Raw genomic sequence first — 24,433 nt, 5'->3', positions numbered from 1 at the left:
AAGTTTGTAAATACATAAAATATTACTTGTGCTTTTTAAAGTACAGGCTGGTGGCACTAGTTACCTAAATCACAATCCAAACCGTAGCGGAGGCACTACTTCCAGCGCCATTGTTATCGCACTATTGCGAGTGTTTAAGTCTGTCGGTTCGGGAAAGAAAAGAAGGAACATTAACTAACTCGCTAAAAAGGGGGAAATTTACAATACGATCACGTTTACCAGTTATCATCTGCTTCGAGCGTGAAACTACGTCCGACTTCTCGATATCCTTTCGCTCCAACAGTTGTGTTAGAGCGTAGTGCAGCTGATCCTTTGCTGTCACAAAATTCATCTGGTACAGTTCATTTAGAATTGCTTCCGAATATCCCTAACAAAAATCAAACGTGTGGTAAAATTTTTTACCGAGAATAAAAAGGCAGTTCCCAGCCCCTACCATACCTCGTAGATGCTGTACATGTTTTTCTTGGCTTCACGCTTCAAGAGATCGTACAGAACGAGCATATGCAGATAGGGTTTCGTTGGTGGCACACGCTTTTTGCCTCCCTTTTTAGTTCCCTTCTCCAGCACCAGCACGGATATTGGTCCTCGATAGTTGTCATCATACAGACGGCGAAACTCGTTCGCATTATCTTCCGGACGTAGGGCGAGTGGCTCATAAGGTTCTCGGTTGAAATCCTGCAGTACCTTGGCCGGTAACGGATCGAGCAGCTGTGCGTCCAGCAAGGCTGAAAAGAAGGCGCGTTATAGGTGATCTTTCGCGATCCCCACTAGTTTCATGTACTTACATGGCTGCTGTATCTTCTTGCGTTTGCTTTGCAAGAACCACTCAGTAAATGGTTTGTCACTCCAGAGCAAACTTTCCGTAGTAGCCGGACTTTCGTTCACTTTCGGTGTCTCGGTTGTCGTCGTAGTGCTGGTCGAGGGTGTTTTGCGCGTCGTAGTTACTGCTGTTGGTGGAGGTTTTTCTGGCCCGTAATATCCTGGCTTATGGGGACTGGTTGGGAACAGGGTTGTATCTGTACAAATGTCAAAGGCATTTTTTCAAAACTTTTTCAGCTATACTTTACGATCCGTTCCAAACCATACAAACCTGCGGGTTTAGCTGTAGTTAAAGGTGATTCTGGTGGTGACTTATTGGTAGTAGTAGCTACGCTAGTTGGTGTTGGAGCTGAAGACGTTGTCGTTGGTCGTTTTGTAGTTGTTAGTGGGGTTGTCCCTGCTTCGGCTGGCGGTGGTGTCATCGTTGGTTCGTATTGTATCATCTCGATGCAATGATGCAGTATTTGCATTGTCACGGGTATGTAGTTATCGACCAGCAAAGGTCCCCGGTCACCCAACTTTTCTACCTCATCTGCTAACATGTCAGCATCCGTTGCAGCTGCGACCTAGTTTCGTAAGTCAAGATTGTATTAAATTAGCGTAAAATTTCCCACCAAATTAATAAAACGATCTTAAAATAAATGCAAATATACAGCGACGGACAGTAATATATGTATAACCACCTGCTATTGCACATTAGACAAAAATGAGATCTTGAAGTAAATTATCATCGAATCTTCGTTTTATTTATTTAAACATTTTGCAAACACATTCCTGTCATTGGATGAATTATGAAATCGATTATTAGTCGTCTTTTTCGATTCCGATGAAAATATGGCTAAAACACATAAGACCATTCATTAATTTTACAATTGAAACAATTTTATAAAACTTCTTTGCATTGATTAATTGCTAAAAAAACAAAGATGCTTCAAATAGTTCAGTGGCTGATGATCATCCTACCAAAGTTTGGTAAAGTTATACCTAATACAAGCATCCAAATCAGTTTTTTTAAAAGCGGAAATAAAAGTTTTCGTTTGTTATTTTCCGTCACTGTACAATTCTGAAACACAAACACAGCATGAATAAAGCACTAGGTGGATAAAAACACTGACTTAGTATGTGTGTCTTATTTCAACCAAAACATCTACCTCTTGAATACGATCAAAATTCAAATTTTATTCACATCGATCGTTATTTCCGCAAAACACTTTCGTTATTTCCTATCAAAACATTTTCACTGCAAAAACCAATGCCACTAATATAACATTGATCATAAAAATACAACTACCTAATTAATAGCACTCCTTACACTCACCGGTTGTACGAAAGCGTAGTACATTCCACACAAAACAAACAGGATTAACTTCATCGTGCCACTCGTCGGAAAGCGACCAATTCGGAGTAGCGTCTGGAAGAGCACTGATTTCGATACATCACATGCGTACGATCGCACCCTCAGGAGTGCCCGATACGAATGAATGCGCGAATTCCAATCCCAGCCCTGAGCAAACCACCTCCCTGGCATCCCACTGCCCCCGCCCAGGCCCATATTCGATCCCGGCCCATACCCACGGCGGCATGCCAGGATGCCGAACGTTCACACACCGTTAAAGTGAAGCACGCGACAGCTCCATATACGCGCAACGGGAACAAACGGGAAGGTGTAAGCGCACCATGCGCCTCCTTCACGTGACCTGCACCTGCCACCCCGAGCGAATAATGCCGGCAAAGCAGTCTCGCAGTCGATCCATTCGCTCGGACTTGTTTTGTGTGTTGCCTTCTTCCGTCGCGTCTCGGGCGGAATCGGATCATCACCGGCCGAAGACCGATTAAGGGGACTGGCCGATATATATGCGCGTCCATTAGCCACCCATCCGAACTGATGTCCGTGCAATGTTGTCACTTTCTCTTCTTTGGGCTGGACTGTGTGGGACCTTCCTCACCTTCCTGCCTGGCAGGTGGTGAGGACAGTGCGCAAGAGAGAACGAGAGAACCCGAAGCAAAGGTTAAGAGTAAAGCTAAACAAAACGGAGCGGAAAACAAACAAACCAAACGACAGCCGTAGGTGATCGCGCTGGAGACCTCAATGCGTTGATGGACGCGAACCGGTGCAACGATTCTGAATGTGTGAATCGCAAATGATGTACTGGATGCATATGAGGTTGCTTATTGATTGTAACGCATAAATATAAATAAAAATAAGAAAAAAGGTCAAAATTGTTCAAGAATTAGCTGTGACTCTTAGATGGCAAACATCACACCAGCATGGGTTATAACGATCCTACAATCCGAACCAGTTTATGTGTACCAACCAACACACAACAACCTTTTCCGATTATTCGACGTTTGGCATTTAAAAAGCTTTTTTTTCATAATAAAATCAAAAACAAATCACCAAACTTTTGCCGTTGAATTGAATTCCATCCACCATTCGATAACAAACAGCACCAGGCTTAAAATGCGGTTATATGAAACGCACGACGCGATCGTTGACCTTTTTGGGTGATGATCGCATTATTCAAAGCGATCATATGTTTGTGAAGCGCAACAGTCGTTCGAATCGGCACACTGGGGCCGGAGAAAACTAGTTTGCTGCTCACGTGCAAAATAGTAATATTTAAAGAAGCCAGCAGCCAACTATGCAGTTGCAGCTTCTCGATGGCATTGAACTTGAAACCGGGAAGGTCGAAAGACGATTGAATGCGCTGATAAACGGCAACACACGTATACAGACACGCACACAGCCCGATGGGATGAAGATCGATGATTTCTTGCCGCAAAAAGGTTCAACCAGATGATTGATCATGATCGAGTGAATTTTTGCGTGATCGTATTCGCCTGCCATGGCCGGTTGGGACGGATGGAAGGAGCATTGCAGAAGTAAAACAGATTTGAAGTGTAAAAAAAGTATCCCGGGGGCAATTTTCAGTCGGGTGTAAAAGTGCATTCAGAAACCCTGCACACCAAGAAAAGTGATAAATGCAACCAAGAAATTAGCATGTACATGCAAATGAAAAAATCCAATAACTGCTGTAAGCAAACAAGAAAACAGTTTCTAAATATGAGTATCTGGGATATCTGGGGATATGTGTGTTGCAAGTGCAAGTGTAAGTTAGCTGCACTTTCATAATAATGCAAAATAGCATACAATGAAGCGTAAATTTCACCGTGCTAAAAATAGCTGCACCAACCAAAACCACAACGGGCCTCCGGGAGGCATCCAGTTTGACGTTTCGGGCATTTCGTGCAGATCCGTAAAATTCTTTCCACGGTCAAAACCAGTTTTTCTTAATGAAATACCATACTATCACTGCGGTCTTTGTATGAGTTTTTTTTTTGTGTTTGAGAAAGAACAAATTGTGATGCGCAATAGTTTGGCCTGATTTAATTAACTGTTACGTTTCGTGGCGTAAATGAAGAGTAAATGAGAAAAAAAAAAACAAACCAATAGCCTACAACTGAATCATTAAACGTTTGATTGCGGATAATAAAAAAAAAATATTTTAAAAACTATTATAAAAAAAGTGTACAGGGCAGAGCAGTAGACACCTACAGTCTTTTATTGTTTGTTTATTTTATAGAGGCTAAGGGCCTTTAAGACCCAATCCACCTCTTTCCGGTACATGGTTACATTTTTTGAACATTTTTTTAAAGAAATGATTTAATTTTTAACCACTGATGCGAAGAAAACGGATGAGTTTGCTCTGCTATTGCTTTTCGGGTACGTAAATGGTTGCGAAGTCTGTGATAGTAGACAGGTGACTGTCCCCTCGGAAGCTGCATAGTTTCGGAGAATCTACCAAGAAGATAGGGGTGTGTAAGGCGAAAAAAGACTCGTTGGTTGTGGTTGGCTGTCGGCTGAATCCTGACGAACGGAGCCGTGTGTAAATACGACGGCTGACAATAAAGTAAGGTCTCCAACGCTGCAACTTCGCCGGATCACGCGCTAGGCAAAATCTGGCAACACCGCCGTGTTCCTTGGTTCCCCCACTACCATTTTGCTGCTGGGTGAGGCTTCCCCGACCGCTCAATCTTGGCTGAGCAGCCATCAACGATGGAGGTACCCCTCGCGTCAGCGTCCAAGTGCGAATTGCGTTCTGTAATACGTTTTTCGAGTGCGAAAAAGGTGACACCTATTGAAATCCATCGTCAACTAGTTGAAGTTTACGGGGAAAAGTGTATGGACATAAAAAACGTGCGTAAGTGGAGCCGCGAGTTCAATTCCGGGCGCACTAATGTTCACGACGAGGAGAGAAGTGGCCGCCCGTTGTCTCGGATGCGATTGTTCAAGCAGTGGAGGCAGAAATGTTCAAAAACCGCCGTGCGACAATTAGGGACTTGGAAGAGAAGCTTGGAGGAGTGTGTAGCAGCGAAACAATCTGTCATATCCTTTTGAACAACTTGCAGTATCACAAAGTTTTTGCCCGATGGGTGCCAAAACAGCTGACCGAAGTGACGCGAGTGACGCGGAGGTTCAGAAAGAGGTCAACACCTGGCTGCGCGAGGCGGACGGAGAGTGGTATTCTGCCGGCATAGACAAGTTCATCGTGCGGATGCGCAAGGTGTTGGAAAAAAATGGCGATTATGTAGAAAAGTAGCCAAGACCTTGGCCTTTCCAACGGTGTATCGCTTTTTGAAAATAAATGTTGGAGACCTTACTTTATTGTCAGCCCTCGTATATGATTAAAGTTTTTTTTCTGTATTAAGTGAGTAAAAGTACTATTAGCGAAGTAAATATTTTTTTCCGACCTTCCGGAGTGTGTGTTTCACACTAGTCTATTTCAGGTGATCAGTGGAAGTTGGTGATTGGTGAGGAGTTGTAGTTCCAAGTTAGCTCTAGTGATGAGGGCAGTTGAATCGATTCTTTTTTCAAAGATCCGAGCTGCAGCCGTGACAAGTCTATTGGTGAGTATGTGATGAAGAGGAAGGAGACCGCTTTCGCAGAGTGTGTGTGTGTGTGTGTGATATTCTGTCCTTCTCGACCACTGCACCGATCGAAGATGGATTATGTGTAAGAAGTGGCACAAAGATCGATGGATCGCAACTTTCTATCGCAAATATCATTGTTTTTCTAGACATTATAAGCCTTAAATCGACAAATAAATACTTTAAATTGTTAACTAAAATAGCCTTCTACCGCAAACAATCGATTTCACAGACTAGAAACAGTTCTCCGGCTGAAAAAAGCTGAAATTTCCAAAGCAAAATGTAGAAAGAAAAACAAACATCATTGCATTGTTGTGTTAGTGTACGCATATACTTTTTATTACATCAACGATTCCAGCATCGATAAAAGGACGATGAACGATTCATCCCGACAAATGGAACACGCATGATACTTGAGGAAGTTCCATTTGTTCGCCAGATGCATGTTCAACGAATGTTATGTATTATATGGTCTGGTATGAAATAGTGTAGGGTGTGTGTTTACGGTCAACGATTGCCTGTTTACAGGATTTATGCATTTATTTCTTCCTTTACGCTTGTGTTTCAAATCCTTCCATTTTACTTCCATTTTCAAGTACCAATTGCACTAGTCCGACTACTGCTCATTATTTATCACATTGTGTTAAAAGATTTTAGTGTGACTTCCGATCATGTTCTACATACGCTCCATGCGGCAGGGATAAATTCCACAACATCACGATCATCCATATCGAAATGAATGGATCGATGTGTACGGCTGTTTAAGCTACGCGTTTTTGCCGCATTTATTTTACCCATTTGCCAGTGCCATTGTTAACAAACATTCTTTCCTATTTCTTACTTGGTAATTTCGTGTAACACAAGGGAGTTTGTGGCGGGTTTGGAATGTTTAAATTCCAAGAATGTGTGTTTCTTACCTCACACTACGATTATATTGTTCGTTCCTTTTTCTATTACTTATTTCTTGCCTAAACCGCAACACGGACAGCTTACGCACAACATAACGCTTCCACTTTCACCAATAATGATTGCCTTTTTCAAAACAGAGGGTTAGGTTTAGGTTGAAATTGAAGAAGAAAAACAAAACCAACAGTGTATAGAACGTTATCAAAGTGCCGCACAGAATGCGTTTGCTTCATCACACGTTACTTGCTGCTTGCAGAGAGCTCGTTCGATCGTTTAACAGTTAATAAAGAGTTGGAAGCGTTTCTGCTTCTGCTACTAATTCAATTTTGGAAGTCAAAGATATTGCACCAGGAGTTTTCGTTTTCGGGGTGTACGCACTCTCTCCCCAACCGGACCACATCTGGGAGTTGTTTACTGTAGAAAGAGAAGTATATGCCATTATCATACAATGGAATTACATTAGCATACTGCACGAAGGAATGTATATAATAGCCCACGACATATTTGATGTTAGTTTTTTCGACACATCACGCGCAGTTAGCTTCCCTAATCCTTGCTGTGTGCATATGCAATAAGTACGATAAATTCCTTCAAGTAATTTTTTTTTCATCCAACAGTTTTATCCTTTCTTTTTACAGTATAACGATACATGTACCTTCTGGATTAGCTTTTATGTAAACAAAAGTGAGCACAACAATAAAACAACATACAATATTCGGATGCCGAATGTATGATAGTTGCGATCATCGCTCCTGTCTGTCCTTTATACTTTGCTCCTCTGGCTTATATGAATTTTTCGTTTCTTTTTTGGGCTTTGATATGAAAAATTAAAACCCAACACGAATTGGTATGCAATAAAAAATCGCCATACACTGGACATTGCATACCTAAGAAGGAATAAAACTATGTTGGAAAAATATATACTCTTCGCTAGATGCTACCTCAAAATGATTGATTCGTAACGTACCGTACATACCATTGGAAGGGATTTTTTATTCTTCATTTATCTATTGGGGATTTCCTTTTGATTGAGTCAAACACAATTGCTCAAAGGAAAGGTTACATTCTATTCTATCCTTTTGTTCGCTTTTATCTAAGTAGATGTAATGATATACTACTATGTACGTTACAGGCATATTAAGTTAAGTTTCTTCGGTATTATCTAGTTTTACGTGTTTCTTTATCTATGCATTATGTTCTGAACACGAAACATAATTGTGATCCGTACCTGTGTATTGTGAATAGTAGCGTTTTATGTCTGTATTGTAGGATATTTTGTAGGAAACACATACACTATAATTTGATCTGTACTATGTATATTTTCACACAATCAGAAGAAATGTAATGCCTCAAACAAAGTGTGATCATTATCAAAATCATCCTGCAATTAATAGTAATTAAATAAGGGTGATAAAACTGTTTACTGTGAGTGTGTGCTCAATGGATTATAATTTTTTAGCTTGCAGAAATTATTGATGGGTATATTTACAGTGATCATGATCGTAGATGGAGATCAACAATTCCATTTTTAAGTAATTTTTTACTTAAACACACTTTCCTAGTTCCTTGTCAGCACTCTGCCATCAAGTCATAAGGTCATATCGATACCACCACTTAGCTACACCAAAACAAAATTCGCTCACTTTACTATTAACCTAATATTTTAACTCGTAATCATAATGCAGCCATAATTGATCCACCTTAACAGCACGGTTGAGTTAAGAGCTTCAACAATTGATTGATTTCTGTAAGCGTGGCTCACCAATCGAGCCACTACCTGTATCTGTATCCGCGGGAACGGGTTAGCACCGGAGAAGTGTTCCGTTTTACATTGCCGGACACTCCTCCGACTCGTGTTCCGATTCTTCCGGCAGCGTGTACACGCCCGTATTCAGATTCGACGACATCATGCCACCGATCCCACCACTGCTTGTGATTGCAATTCCGTGCGGTGCAGCTGGTTCACCCGTCGGGTGCATCATCGTCTGTCCACCGGGACCAATGTCCGAGAGCGATGGGCCTCGTTCCAGCAGCTCCGATGACATGCCCGGACTGGGACCATTCGGAGCCATCGTTACGATTGGTATCAGCTCGTGGCCAACTGTATGGTGGACCGAGTGACAATCATGCTGCAGATGCAACTGTCCTAGGTCCGGTTCCTGTGCAAAGATCACTGACGTTGGTGTACCTGTGGAAAAGGGGGGAAGTGAAATCGGATACGGTTAGAAGACAACACTGGCACGTGTGCATATATCAACAGTACAATCGAGGATTCAACCTAGTGCAAGATAAGCAGATAATTGAGTTATCAATTTTAACTTCCATCCCACATATTCACCGTGTCTGTGTTGCGGGGTGGCATTGGGACTGTGAGCAAGCTACAAAGTCACAGTATTGTGCTCACTTCTAAACGGTCCTTGATTGGAGCTTGATCGAATTAGAACCCATTTCCAATTTACCCCTTTCGGTCTCTGTCTCTCTCTCCAGACGATTGTGACTTCCGTTTGAATTTCAATGTTATCCCTTAAAGAGGCAGCACTAGACGTTTGCCAGAAATCAGCGTTCGACAAAAGTGGTAGTAGTATCGATTGTAATTCAATTAAGCGTATTTCTTACACCCATTCCACATCGTTTGATCTACTTGTCTGCACTGTATTTTCGAGCGAACGGGTTGAGATTTTTGACACCTTGGTCTGTGAATTATGCTGGCTGAACGTGGTGCCAGTGTTGCACTGTTCCTAATAAATAATTGTATCTTGGGAAGCTGTACAGAATAAACTATCCACTTAAATAGGAGGCATTACCTAAGAGGATCTTTTTGAATTCCAGTTGGATATTGACCGTTCTCCTGTAGGAAAGACTGACTATCCTGCTGCGTGATATTAAAACTACAACCTCAAGAAGTCTTTGACCGAGCATCCCCGGGATAAGGCAAGGAATAAGGAGGAAAACCCTTTTTAATAATGTTCATTGTTTCAGTGTTGACAATACGGCGAAGCGTCGTCAGACTTAATAATAAATAAAATAAATAAATAAAGGAGTTTTGGCTATTTTTGGCTCAGTTACTTAATTTATCCGTAGCTCGATTATCAGTCCTGTGTACGGGGAAACGGGCGGTCCAGAGTGACACGAATGCACTGCCCCGCTGTGTGAAATCCCGGCGCTGCAATCGCCTATATCAAAGGCTAGCCTCCTTAGCTAAACGGCCTTCTTTGTCTCGTCGCCGTACTATGGGCGTACTAGACTTGCTGATTCCACATAGTTGGTTAGTCAGATCTTAGCCCGGATGAGTTTTGAACACCGGTCCTCCCGTGTGAAAACCGCCGTGTGAAAACCGCTCCTAAAAAGTCTGGTAAATCATTAAATAGGCGGGTTCAATCTACCAGGAGGTTAATCCTACAAAAACTGCTTGATCGTTGTCAGTGGCGGATTTAACTCCTCAAGCGCCCTAAGCGGAACAGATGTTTTGGACACCTAAAGAGGCGGATCAATCCGCCCCGAGAGAAGTCGGGGGAGGGAATTTCTACATATGATTTCATGCCAAGCAGCTGCTACAGCGCACGTGGCCCTTGTTACGAAGCTACTCACGGGGCGGTCGCCTACCGTTACATCCTCTACTGGGCCCCGTACATATCAAATCTGCTGACCAAGGGAAACGTTCTTTGTGGATTTGATTGATCACTGATCGTTTAGACTCTATTTTGTCACTTAACGCTTAGCAACAGTTTACCAAACCATTTTTTTTTTCTTTCTATTTTATTTAGTTTAGAATATTACCAATACGACCAGGCCGTCCTTCTTAAAATAATAATAATTTCTAAAATGTCTTAGGAGCAAGAATTTCAACATCTTTGACTGTTGCACTATTTGGTGAACATATTTTTTACCCTTTTTCATTCAGAATACTTACCAGTAATTAACGTTTCCTCGGTGGGATTCCGTTGGTACAGGTTGGTATTCTTCTCGTACCGTCATGAGGCCAGAAACCGCCGATGTTCGTTGTGATTCTTGATCTCCTTCTGCATCTCCACCATGTGCCGCAACCGGTGCAGTATTTCGTCGTGCAGCACGTTGAAGCACATAGCGGTCAGTGCCATCCCCGCCATAATGTACCCCGAGCAGAACCAGGTGGTAGCCGTTGACTCCCGCCGCGTTCCCGGTGCTAGCGCTCCGAACCCTATCGTGGACAGTGCCATAAAGCAAAAGTACACACCGTCCGACAGGGGCAACGATTCTAACCGGAACAGTGTAAGCGCACCGACCACGATGTAGATCGACATCATCGCCACGCACAGCAGTATCGGTGCCAGTATGCTCAGACCGTGCATCGAGGCACGCGACTCACTGTCACTGCTGCCGGCGGTCGAGTCGAGGTCCGGTGTGGTCGCCGCCGGCCCTAACATGGTAAGCTGTTTCTCCGGCGAGTTGACACTGTTTTGTAGTGAGCCCGAGCGTACGTAGTACGGTTCCTGGCCGGATAAGGCGAGATGCTGTTGCTGTTGCTGCTGCATTTCCATCTGCTGCCGCTTTCGCTTCATACGCTTTTCCTTCTCCTCCATGCGCTTTTCGTCGTAGCAACAATAGCCACAGTTGGAGCACAGACAACAGCACAGAACTCTGTCAAGTCGGGGGGAGGGAAAAACGCAACGGCATCAAAGAGTTGGTTGGGCTTGTCTTCAATCTTATCATGCTTGATCTCACCTAGAAAACACTCCACGGGCCACTTTCGCCAACATTCCACCGGTACTGGAAAGGTAGACGAGCGTAAGAGGTATCCCCAGCACGGCGTAGGCCAAAGTTATCATCCGTCCAAGAACGGTCCGTGGTGCTACACTTCCATAACCTAAAGGAAAGGATGAGGTTGTAAACAAGCAATACAGGAATCGTCATGCACCAGTCATAAACCATTAGTCTTCGCTCCCCCAAAAATACATCATCCCGCAATCAGAAACCCTCGGCTAATGGAAGACCGCTAATACCTTGGCACCGTTGATGGTGTAAAGATGCTCTCGGTAAAAAAACGTGACCAACCGAACAGGCACGTGGCATTCACGAGTAAATGGGGGTGCCCGGGCTCGGCGGCCACATCATAAATGCAGCAGTACAATATTTCGCGAAATGGAATCATAAAGCTAAAAAACGGGGATCAATGCAATAGCAGCCGAACCATTCGTTCGAGATTCAAACACCGAAACGTCTTCAAGCGGCTACTTTAAGCTTCGGTACGTTCCATCGTCTGGACCGACATTAAATCTGGCACTAACTTTGGCTTGCTAGCCTTGTTTAATATTTCGTATCCCGTTTTTTTTTTCTGAGGCACTTTCGAAGGTACTTCCCCCTGGTCATGTCTGACCATCATGGTTTGGGGTTGTGTTTTAACGTAAAATGTGGATTGGGAATCGTGCCCCTTCTTTTTGCCACCCATGGTACCATCTTCCACCTTTCTACGACGGGTTGTTTCGCTAATTGCTTTTATCACTTTACTCAATGTGCCGTAAATGGCCATTAATCGCCCTTCGGGAAAGGTACAACGACGGTTTGAGGGCGCACTTTTCGGGCAGTTTGCTGTGTGATGGGAAAGATTACTTTTCCCCCTCGGTGTTTGAATTCGGAAAACACTTACCCCACCGAGAGAGAGAGAGAGAAGGTGAAGAAGTTTGGTGCCGAAAGTTTAAACGACTTTCTTTCTTCGTGAGCCATGCGAGCAAAACGATTTGTAAATTGTTTTTACCGATGACAGTGACTTATTTCAAAATCGAAACGGTGCTAGAGCGAATTTTCATCATTATCACGGATAAGTTAATCAATTACCAGCAAAAAATTTTGAATAGGAATTTATATTTTGATTATTTTCCTCATGGTTCGTTTTCCCTGTCAACAGATAATTTATTTATTTATTTATTTAACAAATGTTTGCCTTGAAAGCTGTTACTTATAAATAACACTGAAGGAAAGATAAGGAAGAGGCAGCACGAAGACGAGAACAAAAATGCGGCAATGGGTCATAGAAAAGATGCTGAAAGTTATCAAAAGCTACTTGCACTCTGTGAAAAGGACCATTATGGCCGTACCACGTCAGCCTAGTAGGGATGTGAAGTAGAGATCACTCTGGTAAGTCTTAAGGAAGTAAGAAGTAAAGGAGCATCAAGGGAATTGGACAGAAGACCAGCAATAAATGAGGATTGGATGTGAGCTCATCCAATGCTGCAATTGCTACCGCCGTCATCCCGGCTAGTGTTCAGACTACACAAGCATATTCGAGGATCGATCGTATCCAGCAACAGTAAAGTACCTTCAAACATGAAAGATCACGAACATTAGGTGAGTAAAGTGGCCTAACATACGGTTAACTCTGCTGAAGATAAAATCCAAACGATCGGTGAATGTGAGTTTCGAATCCAACCAAACACCAAGATTCTGATGGAAGATACTCGATTAATGTCGATGCCCCATAGTGGACTCCCCCAACTGATCCTAACAGGTTGGCTGATAAGTCCCCGGTCTAACAAAGAAAAACACATTTTTTTGTCAAAACTCGTTTTTATTATTCAACATAGTTCCCTTCAAGAGCGATACAACGATTATAACGAGCTTCCAATTTTTTTTATACCATTTTGGTAGTACTCCTTCGGTTTTGCCTCAAAATAGGCCTCAGTTTCGGCGACCACCTCTTCATTGCAGCCAATTTTTTTCCCTGCGAGCATCCTTTTGAGGTCTGAGAACAAGAAAAAGTCGCTGGGGACCAGATCTGGAGAATACGGTGAGTGGGGAAGCAATTCGAAGCCCAATTCATGAATTTTTGCCATCGTTCTCAATGACTTGTGGCACGGTGCGTTGTCTTGGTGGAACAACACTTTTTTTCTTCTTCGTTCTTTTTTCGTTCGTCAAGCAACCAAAAGTTGCTTGACAAAAAACGCTCTGTCTCACAAACTAATTGACATACAGACGTCAAATTTTGACACGACTCATTTGAAGGTTGGTGCTATATAAAAATAATATGCATTTAATACTAGCGGCGCCATCTATGTGTCAGACCGGGGACTTATCAGCCAACCTGTTATTGTTAGCACGAACAAACGAAATCACATTACACTTCCTCGGACAAAGTAACAGTCCATTAGAACCGCACCAAACAGAGAAGGTATTGGGGAAATTTTGGAGACAATAACAATCCGAGAACGAGGATACAGGAAGGATTTTTTTCAGATCGTGAGCGTACATGAGGACACCATCAGAGCTCATTTACACAGTCATTGATAAACAATAGCAATACCAGAGGACTGAAAACACTGCCCTGCGGGACACCTGATGAACCAAAGAATAAAACAGATAGGAAATCCTGAATTCTAACATGATATGGTTTGTCCAGTTCCAGATCCAGAACTGGACTTCCCAAGTCCAGTCTCTCCATTTTGGCAAGCAGTAGGTCAATTGGAATACTGTCGAATGCCACTTTAAAGTCACTATAGACGGCTTCACCCTGACGGCCATTGTACATGTTTACGAACACGGAAGAGACAAGAGACATGACGTTAGACGAGACGGAACGCTTCCGTCTATAGAACGAGCGAAGAAAGGACGACATATTCAAAAATCTTGGCTGGAGCAGCAAGAAGAGAGATACCACGACAATTGCGAGCATCGCACCTATCTCCCATCTTATGTACTGGAACCAGCCATACAGATTTCCAAACAGCATGAAAGGAACCTTGAAGGAAAGAACGTTTCAACATACGATTGTGATCGACAGACGATCAATCTACTCACCAATCGTCGTTAAAATGGTCAGCGAATACAGGAATGCACGGGCAAACGTCCAATTATTATCCGATCCGAGTCCAGGGTCGTGCGCACCGCCGCTCGTGACCGCGTGCTGCATGCTACTGATCTGAGTCATCTCCTCCAGCAGCCGGTTTACAAACTGCTCCTGAAAGCGTGCAATCTCCATCGAGGCCAGCCTGTCGAGGGCAAACGGCAAAAGGGAAGGTACACAAATCAACACGCAACTTCTTCTTCACCATCAACACACCATTTGCTTACCGTGTCCAATTTTCCCGGTACAGAATGTTCAGCGATACGGTAATGTCCCAAATGTTTTCGACCGTCTTTTGCCGTGCCTCGACCGCTTCTAGCAGAATTAGCTGCGGAAAGGTAAGATTGGCCGTATCGTGCCGGCTGTGGTGGTTGTTATTGGTGGGCGGGATCTGTTTCTGGTGCCGGTTAGTCGACGCTAGGGTACGCTGGTGCATCTGCGATGCACCACCTTCGATTGCAAGGAAAATAAACGAACCTGGGAAGGGATTGAAAAGCGTATCAGAAGTTGGTAGCTTCGTGCAAAAGGGTCTGCCATTTGGTCACTTCACGGCACCCTACCTAGTAAAGTGTACGCCAGCAGTAGCGTGCAGACGCCAATGTTGGTTAGTAGCGCAGCCCAGAAGGTGGACCCACCCCGGCTGGAGCAGCAGGAACAGCAGCGCGATTTGGCCGTACCGTCCTTGCTGTGGATCGTGGTGCTGTGCTTGGTCATTGTGGTGTGTGTACCACCCTTGAGCACGGTGCTCGTTTCACTGGTGCAGTGGACCGCTTTGACGCCCTTCATGGTGGCGGTCTTCATCAGCGGTGCGTACGTGTCGTAACGATAGTGATCGTGACTGTCCTTTTCGTGCATGCTGGTGTTACTGGTTGGACGCTTACCGTTTATGCATAGCAAGCTCGGCGGACTAGAAATTACTTCACACCAGACACCGCGACCGGTGATTGATAACTTCCTGAAGCTGTTTTTCACTCTATAAAGCTACCCATATCGCTTGCATTTACTTCGACTCTGTAAAGCTCTGGGATAGTACTCACTATTCACCTAATTACCACGATTGATAATCGTTAAAAATTCACCACACCACTATCAAAAACGTCTTGCACCCCGGGAAAGGGAAAACAAGGAATTCTGGTAAGTTTGGTCAGATTTTCATTTCCCTCGCAAAACCTTCCCGCTTAAACACACTTCCTGTCCGCCACTAACCGTCACTGGAACACACGTTGCGTTCTACATAATCCAGAACTGTGATTGTTTCATGCTAGCATGCCCAACATTCTGCCTTGCTCGTCGGCCATGCCACAATAGTCCATCCTCAGCAGGACAGCCCAAACCCCACTTGTGTCAAATTATGTTTCCACACATTCATCAACCACTAGCACACACAGACACAGAAATTATTTACGCTGCATTGTACTGCGAGAGGAATGAGAAGGAGTAAAAAATATATATAACGCCAGAATACACAAGATTAATCACATCGCAAATCCGGACACGGTCACACGGCTCCAAAGGGGGGACACACTTTTGGGGGACACACATTGAGTATACGGGATGCTCTCGCATCGCACTCGGCTAGGATATTATGAGGAGAGATTTGGGGATCTTTGCCTCACTTCACTGTATAGATGCGCCAATAAACGGGAGCCTATGTGTGTGTATGTGTGTTTATTATCCTCTTTTTTTCTCGGCAAAATATTTGCTCCACAAGCCCCCACATAAAATGGACCCCGTTCGTTGGGGGACCTCCTGCTAAGCCCCAAGCTAGTTCAGTTTTGCAATGATAATCACACTGGACGCCTGTGGATTTACTTTTACTGCTATTAACCTACCACTTTTGATGTGTGTGTGTGTGTGTGTCTGTGTGTATGTTCACCCAAAACTGTTCTAAGGATGATCCCATTTTACGGATTAGCAAATCCAAACGTAGCACAAATTTTCACCCGAGATATGGATTAACCTCGTTCCACAAAGCACTCGCTCTGCTATTCGTACAGCTTTAACCGTTTCGGATTGATTTCGCATTTTTTTTTTTACTTGGTGGGTCGATATGGCTGCTCCCTCTTCCAAACTACCATCCCCCCGCTCTTCTTAAATTCGATAACACTGTAATGCTCTAGCACCGACCACTTACAACTCTCCGGAGGGCAAATGTCACCTTCGTCGTCACCGGATAGCCTCACCGAGTTTCCTTCCTTGTTTGATAAGCATATTCTAACCGCGTGACGCGCAAGCACTACACTTTTCAGCCTGTCCTACTACACTCCACACGGAACGGGCCACTTTTCCTCGAGTGCTGCCTGCTGCTTCGCTGTGCACAGGACTTTTCTTAATAAATGCCAATCAGCAGCAAGTGGACGGGCAATGGGAAAGGATACCCATCATTAGGGCATGGTAAATTTCCTAAATAACCATAAACTCCCCTATACACCTTGCCTGCACACCACCCCACCCCACACCAGCCCACCAGTACCAGTGTGCTCGTTTGTGGGGACCACCTCGTCTCGACTTTCTGACGGGGAAGATTTATTTATTTTCTCTCGTCCTTAAGCATTCCACTTCAACCACACACACACACACTCCGAGGCATTCGCGCACACAGGACACCATTTGGCCGTCCATCCGACACTTGTCGACCTGAAACACGCTCACACACTCCTCGCAATAACAAAGCACAATTCTTTTAAGGTGCGCTTTCTGTCAGCCATTCTTCAACAGCCTTACCACACGGGGGGCACTCGAGCAAAAGAAGGAGAAAACCACCGTGACAGATAGCTCGATGGTGGCTTCTTTATTCGTCACACTGCATCTCTGGTATGGTATCCTGTGTGTCACTTCACCAAAAAACCGTCCCGAACCTTCGCGCGGACACACACCGCCTTGCCCCGTTGCCCTGCCCGAACCGTTGTCACGGGACACGTAGCTGAAGATGCTGTGCTGGAATCCACGATACCACTGGCCACCCTTGCCAGAGACCGTACCACGTTTACGTAGGTACCATCGGCCGAACCACCCTGTGTGCCGTGTGATGCCGAACGGTATGTGAGCAAACTCTGCGCGTGCTCCATGGCTCCCATAGCTCGACACACACAAACACAGGCACAAATCGTGTACCGAGGAACAAAAAAATCGAGAGATCAAAACTTCGTAAAGAACACCGGAGAACCGATACGAAGCTTGCGGGATTTTATTTGCGGGAACAGAAGCTGAGCGCTGGCCCGAAGTAGCTAATCCTTTACTGCGAGCGTGCTGCGGATCGGATCCGCAAGGTTTTAATGGTTGGTTTTTTGGCTTTAATGTGAATTCTTTTGCAATTGCATTTTTATTACTGTGTGCGTTGGTAAAAAAAAGGCGTTCAAACGTTTAATAGGTGCGTAACCCTATTTTACGTGGCAGAGTAACGTCATATTTAATTTTAATTTCAGATGTCTTTGTGTTGTAAGATTTAATTCAACACCGATTCATCAATGTAATAAAAATGCTTAACACTCGACTCGACCCAAACAACGAGCAAGCCCCAATATAAAACGGCAAGCACGTGGTTGCTTGTTGCTCGCGTGTAAACGACCAGGCTTCTCCATCAAAATATGAAATGTAGTCCTATCTTTTAAAATTTTTCGCCTGCAAAGTGTGTTAGCTTTGAATCAGAAAAAAAACTAACATTTGATTTCTTTCTTTTTAATACATTCATAACGTACGTTTTGCAAGTAAAATAGCTAAATAGAAATATTTCTACACATACATACTGATACACATCCTTTCAATTATAATTGGAATGTGTGAAAAAGACCAGGCTGCTCCATCTCCATCTTCTTCGTCTAAGTTTCTAAATTTAAGCCTTTCTATGGAAGCCATAATTCTCCAGAGTATTGTGTTTCAATAGGAATAAAACGTTTTTTTTTACGTGTAATTTAGGAGTATTTTTCAATAAAATGACTGAAAAAATACATTTTCCAGAAGAACATACTGGAGCTCTTTATCAATTTTTTAAATTTATTTTATTAGTCATCAAATTTTCTATGACAGAAAAAAGGATTTGTCTCCATTCTATTTTTTTTACAATAGTACGAATTAAATCATTGAAAAGAAACCATTTAATTAACTCAAATCACTTCAATAACCACAGATTATCGATTATCTATCAATCCATACAAAGCAAACGAGACAAGAAAGAAAAAAAAAGAACGAAAATAAAACAAAGTAGTCCACAGTAATCGTACCTTTCGAGCTGATTAGTAAATTCATTCCCTTGTATGCCACAAACACATTCGTCCGTAAGCGTGGTGCGGTTTTTATTCAGCTGCGCACCAACACCAACAACGAGATCACAGTTGCATCTAATGCAACGGATGCATCGGATTCGCGCGAATACACACTATTTTTGCACCAAAAACTAACCACAACCACACGAGCGTGTGTGTGTGTGTGCATCTATGTGTATCGATATGCACCTGCATATGTGTGCAAATGCATTGCGGTACAGCATGCTGTGAGCGAAACGCTCTAGCATTTCAGTAGTGTTGAAACGGTTGCACTGATCCGATCGCTCAAAGAAAAAAATATTACCTCCCTAGGATGATCAAAACAGGAATGGGATCACTAGTGCCGCGATTTCTCCGGCAACAGGTAAATGATTGCAATGCAACAGCCATCAATCAATAAATTACTAACGGGTTTTAATCAATCTACATTCTGCTCCAGACGGCAGCGGCTCAAAGCACGGTGGTGTCGGTGAAAAATTATGCAACCGAGGCAACGTTCGAGACAAAGGTAAGAAAACACTCCACAGCCGTAGTAGTTATTGTGTGGGATTGCATTTGTTGACCTTGAGCAGTGCTTCAACATTATCAAGCACTTTCCCTTCATCACTCGCTGTCGTTAAATTTTTGCATGTGTGTTTTTACTCTTGCTAAAGCCCTTCAAGCTGCACAATCTTAAAGAGGGTCCGCCTACCACCGGCAAGGTATCGCGCGATGAAGCCATCAAATATTACCGCCAGATGCAAACGATCCGCAGGCTGGAAACGTCGGCCGGTAACCTCTACAAGGAGAAGCTGGTGCGTGGCTTCTGCCACCTTTACTCCGGCCAGGAAGCGTGTGCTGTCGGTATGAAGGGTGCAATGCGATCGCAGGATAATATCATATCCGCATACCGTGTGCACGGTTGGACGTACCTGATGGGTGTTTCTCCCAAGGGTGTGCTGTCGGAGCTGACCGGCAAGCAGGGTGGTTGTGCACGGGGCAAGGGTGGTTCGATGCATATGTACGCACCGAATTTCTACGGTGGCAACGGGATTGTGGGTGCACAGGTGCCACTCGGTGCCGGTGTTGCGTTGGCCTGCAAGTACAAGGGAAATGGAGGCGTCTGTCTCGCGCTGTACGGTGATGGTGCGGCTAATCAGGGGCAAATCTTCGAAGCGTACAATATGGCCCATCTGTGGAAGCTGCCGTGCATATTTGTGTGCGAAAACAATGGATATGGTAAGGATGGAAAGATTTTAACAATCTTAGATGCTATTTAACGATTAAAACACTGCTTAACAAATTTCCTCAAGGAATGGGAACTAGCGCCGAACGTGGCTCTTGCAATGTAAACTATTATCAACGTGGCGACGTCCTTCCGGGAATTTGGGTGGATGGTATGGATGTTGTTGCGGTACGCCTTGCTACGGAATTCGCCATCAATCACGTGCTAAACATTGGTCCGGTTGTAATGGAGGTGTACACTTATCGGTAAGAGCAAGAAGTGTGTCTCAAAACAATATCTTGATAAAAATTTGATATAAAATGCGAACGATTATTCTAGCTACTCGGGACACTCCATGTCCGATCCGGGCACGAGCTACCGCACGCGTGAAGAAGTTCAAGAAGTGCGTCAAACGCGTGATCCCATCTCCTCGTTTAAGGAGAAGATCCTCTCAGCTGGGCTAGCGACAGCAGATGAACTGAAGGTATATGCCCGATATGACCTCACAAATTCGCGAATTTTGTTTCAATTGTTTTGTGGATTAATGTGTTCCAGGCCATGGATAACGAGATTAAGAAGGAAGTGGATGAAGCAACCAAACAAGCGAAAGCAGACACCGAAATCGGGCTGCCCGAACTTACGACCGATATTTACTCGAATAATCTTGCGGATGCAGACATCCGTGGATGCACACCCGGCTCGTGGCTTAAGCACGCTACACTAAAGCGCGCCGTAAACCTGTAAATTGCGCCATTTCGGCACACACACACACCTCCCAGCCTGACGCATCAAAGTGACCTTACACGTGGAAAAGCAACCAAAACCAAAATATAGTCTTAACGTTTACCTACGTTTTCCATCTACGCGTCAGTTCAATTTTATTTCACATCTCAATATTATGTATTTATATATAATGTATTAATGCAGCGTAAAATTAATCACTATCGCTATCGCTATCTCGATACGAGTCCTCAAACTCATCCTGCCCATCATCGTAATCGACGATGGTAAATACGAACGCGTGGCAACCGAAGCGGATCAGCGCACCGTGGTACAGTATGGCACTGCCCTCCCATCCGCACGCACGTGTCGGTATTCGCCGCTCTGGTGAACATTTGCACCGCGGTATGGTACGATCGGCCATGCTGGACATTGTTAAAGACAAACACATACATCATAAACCATCATTAAAAAACACTATTTTAGGATTTCTAGTTGCCGATATTTACTTACCACGTAAAAGCATAAAACTTTTCCTGCTGCAATTGTGCCTGTGTTTTGCGAGATTTTTCGAGTATACTCTGCACATCCTGTTTTACTTGATTTCGAGCGTCAGCTTTTGTACCGGCCCCTTGCGTTCCCGAACCACTATTACTACTGTCCTGTCCGTCAGTTATTGCTTTCTTACCATCAGTATCCAGCTTGGTTTCGTTACTGCATCGTAACGTTGAATGATGGCTAAAATCGCATGCGTACAAATGTCCGTTCACTTCCGTTCCAAACTCGGAGTAGTTTATCAACTCGAACATTTGTGTGACCTAGAGAGAGATAGAAAAGAAGCATAAATGAATGTCCCGTAAAACCAAATCGGCCTACATGATCGTACGTACCTCATCGTAAAATATGATCGCATGGCGACTCGATGTGCAGCAACAATCACCATACTTGGCCAGCGTTACATCGTTACCCGGCCCGGAACCGATCGTGAACGACCGGTACGACATACAAATCGCGTCGGCGGCGTCCACCTTTTCGAACGAAAAGTATCCCTCCTGATCCAAGTTGACCCAGGTGAGTGCAGCTCGTACACGAATTTGCAGATGCTGCGCCTGATGCACGATACGATTCGTTAGCTCCATCAGACCATCTTTCTTGGCAGAGGAGGTAGTAACGGTTGCATCGGATACGTCCTGTTTCATAAGTGGTTTTTTCATTTTCCCCGTGTCCAGTCTAGTTTGAGCCAGTGCATCTTTACCCAGCTTGTAATCCTTCCCCATGCTACCATTATTGGCTAAAGCGAATTCACGCGCTATTCGCTCAATATCATCTTTTGTCAGCAACTCGCTAGGCAGTGGCATCTTCCTTAGATCCTCATCCTCGTGACACATCCGTTCGATTGCTTCCTTCTGTATTGCTGTACTGCTACCACTAGAGGTAGAAGAACTAACCAAAAACTCGGGATGATCCGCTATAAGCTGCTGCATTCGCTGTACTGCCAACAGTTTTATTAACGATGGTTTGAGATTGTCCAACTCGTTCAACACTTAAAGAAAGGCAGGCAGACATTAACATTACTACCAAGGTGCTTACAAAAAAACGTACCTTTGATCGATTTATAAACCAAACAGTACAATTACAACTACAACGCTAGCAACAGTACATTACATATAACGACTAAAGCTTACATAAACCTTACCCAGTTCTACTTGCAAATTGTTTTGTGCATTTGCATTTTTCTCACTAATTTCATCTTTTAAGCTTGAGCTTTTGTTTAACGCGTTCCGCCGGCTAGAATCAATCGCTAAACTTGCTTCTTTAGCATCGGCATCGCTCTTCTGTCCATTCTCGGCTAAAGGTTCATTTTCTGTTCTGGTTTCTTCGGCCTTGCCATTGCACTCTTTGTCAGCAGCATCGATCGATGTATCTGCATTCGCTTCTTTACTTTCATCATCACTGTCGATAGTTATTTTCTCATAGCCCATTCGCTCGTCCGCTTGCTCGAACGCTTGCAGCTCCCGTTCCACAATTTGTAGCAACGTTTCGTCATCGTACCGAACCTGCTGTGCATCCGTGAAGTGCACGGAAGGATTCACCTGGCGTGATCGCAGAAACGTGCTAAGCGAAGGAAGCATCGGTGGACGATGCTGGTAGTGATACGCGATCGACGGTGGGACCATAATTTTGGTCCGCGGCCGAACCTTTAGCTTCAATCGAAAGGGAGGATTTTTCCGGTGCACTTTACGAATGAATTCCGTTTTCACCGTTTCGTGATCGATATCATTGTTCAACTGGTTCCACAGACGAATACGCTCCGTTGCCGATACGGAGCTGACCATTTTAGAGTCCTGTACAGAAAAAGGTGAAAAGTCCAACTAAATTAGCTTTTGTCACGATTATAATGAAAAAAGCAATACTTACTACATACTGTTCCACATGATTGGGACACATCCACATGGTGGTGGGCATTGCTGTGAGTGGCGGATCGAGACAGTCCTGATGGAACACCAGCTCACAGTAATCGCATGCGACCAGTGGCGCTTTCCGGCAAGACTGTCCACAATTGTGACACGTTCTCGCAGGCAGTGGCACCAATCCTTGGCTGTCCAATTCGTGCATCTTTTTCAATTTCGCCCGTTTACCCAACCCTTCCGGTTTTTCCGTGCCCGGAAATGGGAAGTACGTTTCCATGTCCGATGGAAGCTCAAACTGTTTAGGATTTAGTATGCGAGCCGCTTGTATTAGCTGGTCGAAGGGAGTAATGGTTTTACCCTCGTCCCATTGCTTTTCCACGCTCGGTTCAACCGACTGCTCTAGCTCGCCAACCAGCAAGCCTGTCGAATCGAGGGCAACAGCCTCCGACAGCGGTGTTGTTGGTTCGCTGTAACCTGCCAGTGAGTCATTATTGTCACTTTCGTGCGAATGCTTACCACCGGAACAGCTCGAGTTGTAGCTTTTGTGCGACAGGCTACGGTCGCGCAATCGTAACTTCCCGCTCGTGCCAAGCGATTCTTCAAGCGCGGATTTACATTTGCACGTATGGCAGACCCACTGCCCATACGGTATTTCCTCCTCCGCTAACGGTGGATCGTGACAACCGAGATGGAACGAGGATGGACATCGATCACAGCAAAGCAATGCACCACCTTCTTTGCACGCATCGCACGTATCGTTGTTGTGTCCCCGGCCCGGTTTCCTGTAGTACGGATGATTGGTGCGCTTTTGCTGACTGCTGCGACCCAACGAATCAATTGTTTCCGGTGGCTTAATGAGCGCCTGAATAAGCTGCAAGCACAGAAACAACCACATTACATTCCCCTGCACACAGCTTTATGATGTTCCGTGCGAATTTAGATCGTGAACAAGTGGGACGGCTTTCTACTTACCGGCATCAAACCACCAGTGGCCATCATATCGTCCGGTTGGGCACGCTGCTTGCCTATTTTGGCGTTCATTGTTGGACTTATAAATTGGAAAGGATGCCCAGATTAAAAGCCACTTCCCGCACGAAGCAAGCACCACTTTGTTTGTTGAAGGTATTGACAGCTTTGCCCTTGCATATGTTTACCTTGGATGCAAACAACACCCGGTGCCTGGTGGTTGAATATCATCGAAAATGTTTTGCAGTATTAATTGTTGCTAAATTGTATTTTCTTCACTCTACTCATTTTCTGTACTCATTTCATGATTTCTCAAAGCAATACAATTTCTTCTACTGGCGAATAAAAAAATACAAGGAGAGAAATAAAAAGATTTTTTGTTTTCAAATCGTATCAACAAAGC

At 44.2% G+C, this 24,433-nt stretch overlaps 4 protein-coding genes across 5 annotated transcripts; 1 reads left to right on the top strand and 3 right to left on the bottom strand.

The window, feature by feature from the left end:
• Nucleotides 1-33: 33 nt before the first annotated feature.
• Nucleotides 34-2,273, bottom strand: LOC126559856 (uncharacterized). The gene is made up of 6 exons (XM_050216029.1): nucleotides 2,134-2,273; nucleotides 1,091-1,378; nucleotides 786-1,016; nucleotides 439-725; nucleotides 220-367; nucleotides 34-140 (listed from the first exon to the last, which is right to left on the bottom strand). The coding sequence occupies exons 1-6, from the start codon at nucleotides 2,189-2,191 to the stop codon at nucleotides 70-72; spliced, it is 1,083 nt and encodes a 360-aa protein (XP_050071986.1). The 5' UTR covers nucleotides 2,192-2,273; the 3' UTR covers nucleotides 34-69.
• A 6,208-nt stretch (nucleotides 2,274-8,481) lies between these two features.
• On the bottom strand, nucleotides 8,482-15,322 carry LOC126557800 (potassium channel subfamily K member 18). Of its 2 annotated transcripts, XR_007607036.1 has the most exons (6): nucleotides 15,028-15,322; nucleotides 14,695-14,944; nucleotides 14,422-14,612; nucleotides 11,356-11,497; nucleotides 10,565-11,271; nucleotides 8,482-8,842 (listed from the first exon to the last, which is right to left on the bottom strand). XR_007607036.1 is itself a non-coding variant. In XM_050213687.1 (5 exons), exons 1-5 carry the CDS (start codon nucleotides 15,320-15,322, stop codon nucleotides 10,626-10,628), a joined length of 1,524 nt encoding a protein of 507 aa, XP_050069644.1. In that variant the 3' UTR covers nucleotides 10,555-10,625. The 2 variants fall into 2 exon arrangements, 1 of the variants encoding a protein (XP_050069644.1); XM_050213687.1 differs by lacking the exon at nucleotides 8,482-8,842 and having other exon boundaries at nucleotides 10,555-11,271.
• Nucleotides 15,323-18,944: 3,622 nt separating this feature from the next.
• LOC126558220 (pyruvate dehydrogenase E1 component subunit alpha, mitochondrial-like) lies at nucleotides 18,945-20,682 on the top strand. Its single transcript, XM_050214189.1, has 6 exons — nucleotides 18,945-19,093; nucleotides 19,169-19,237; nucleotides 19,383-19,947; nucleotides 20,022-20,199; nucleotides 20,273-20,417; nucleotides 20,489-20,682. Exons 1-6 carry the CDS (start codon nucleotides 19,043-19,045, stop codon nucleotides 20,675-20,677), a joined length of 1,197 nt encoding a protein of 398 aa, XP_050070146.1. The 5' UTR covers nucleotides 18,945-19,042; the 3' UTR covers nucleotides 20,678-20,682.
• Nucleotides 20,683-20,867: 185 nt separating this feature from the next.
• Nucleotides 20,868-24,108, bottom strand: LOC126567128 (PHD finger protein 12). Its single transcript, XM_050223361.1, has 6 exons — nucleotides 24,037-24,108; nucleotides 23,072-23,935; nucleotides 22,350-22,998; nucleotides 21,544-22,196; nucleotides 21,167-21,471; nucleotides 20,868-21,078 (listed from the first exon to the last, which is right to left on the bottom strand). The coding sequence occupies exons 1-6, from the start codon at nucleotides 24,103-24,105 to the stop codon at nucleotides 20,868-20,870; spliced, it is 2,751 nt and encodes a 916-aa protein (XP_050079318.1). The 5' UTR covers nucleotides 24,106-24,108.
• Between the last annotated feature and the right edge of the window lie 325 nt (nucleotides 24,109-24,433).

Source organism: Anopheles maculipalpis, chromosome 2RL (assembly GCF_943734695.1).
Source record: "Anopheles maculipalpis chromosome 2RL, idAnoMacuDA_375_x, whole genome shotgun sequence".
Classification (NCBI taxonomy): domain Eukaryota; kingdom Metazoa; phylum Arthropoda; class Insecta; order Diptera; family Culicidae; genus Anopheles; species Anopheles maculipalpis.
The sequence above is the reverse complement of the archived record's forward strand: the minus strand, read 5'-3'. Positions and strand labels throughout refer to the sequence as shown.

What these genes read in the sequence shown, in the direction of transcription:
- LOC126558220 (XM_050214189.1), top strand. Translation starts at nt 19,043, where the DNA reads ATGATCAAAACAGGAATGGGATCACTAGTGCCGCGATTTCTCCGGCAA. An exon ending in CGCGATTTCTCCGGCAACAG is followed by an intron (nt 19,094 to 19,168) that starts GTAAATGATTGC and finishes ATTCTGCTCCAG; the next exon opens with ACGGCAGCGGCTCAAAGCAC. An exon ending in GTGCGAAAACAATGGATATG is followed by an intron (nt 19,948 to 20,021) that starts GTAAGGATGGAA and finishes AATTTCCTCAAG; the next exon opens with GAATGGGAACTAGCGCCGAA.
- LOC126557800 (XM_050213687.1), bottom strand. Translation starts at nt 15,322, where the DNA reads ATGCACGAAAAGGACAGTCACGATCACTATCGTTACGACACGTACGCA. An exon ending in GCTGGCGTACACTTTACTAG is followed by an intron (nt 14,945 to 15,027) that starts GTAGGGTGCCGT and finishes ATCCCTTCCCAG; the next exon opens with GTTCGTTTATTTTCCTTGCA. An exon ending in GACCATTTTAACGACGATTG is followed by an intron (nt 11,498 to 14,421) that starts GTGAGTAGATTG and finishes CCTTTCCTTTAG; the next exon opens with GTTATGGAAGTGTAGCACCA.
- LOC126559856 (XM_050216029.1), bottom strand. Translation starts at nt 2,191, where the DNA reads ATGAAGTTAATCCTGTTTGTTTTGTGTGGAATGTACTACGCTTTCGTA. An exon ending in CGCTTTCGTACAACCGGTGA is followed by an intron (nt 1,379 to 2,133) that starts GTGTAAGGAGTG and finishes ACTAGGTCGCAG; the next exon opens with CTGCAACGGATGCTGACATG. An exon ending in CTCGAAGCAGATGATAACTG is followed by an intron (nt 141 to 219) that starts GTAAACGTGATC and finishes CCGAACCGACAG; the next exon opens with ACTTAAACACTCGCAATAGT.
- LOC126567128 (XM_050223361.1), bottom strand. Translation starts at nt 24,105, where the DNA reads ATGAACGCCAAAATAGGCAAGCAGCGTGCCCAACCGGACGATATGATG. An exon ending in ATCATGTGGAACAGTATGTA is followed by an intron (nt 22,999 to 23,071) that starts GTAAGTATTGCT and finishes TTTTCTGTACAG; the next exon opens with GACTCTAAAATGGTCAGCTC. An exon ending in CAATTTGCAAGTAGAACTGG is followed by an intron (nt 22,197 to 22,349) that starts GTAAGGTTTATG and finishes CCTTTCTTTAAG; the next exon opens with TGTTGAACGAGTTGGACAAT.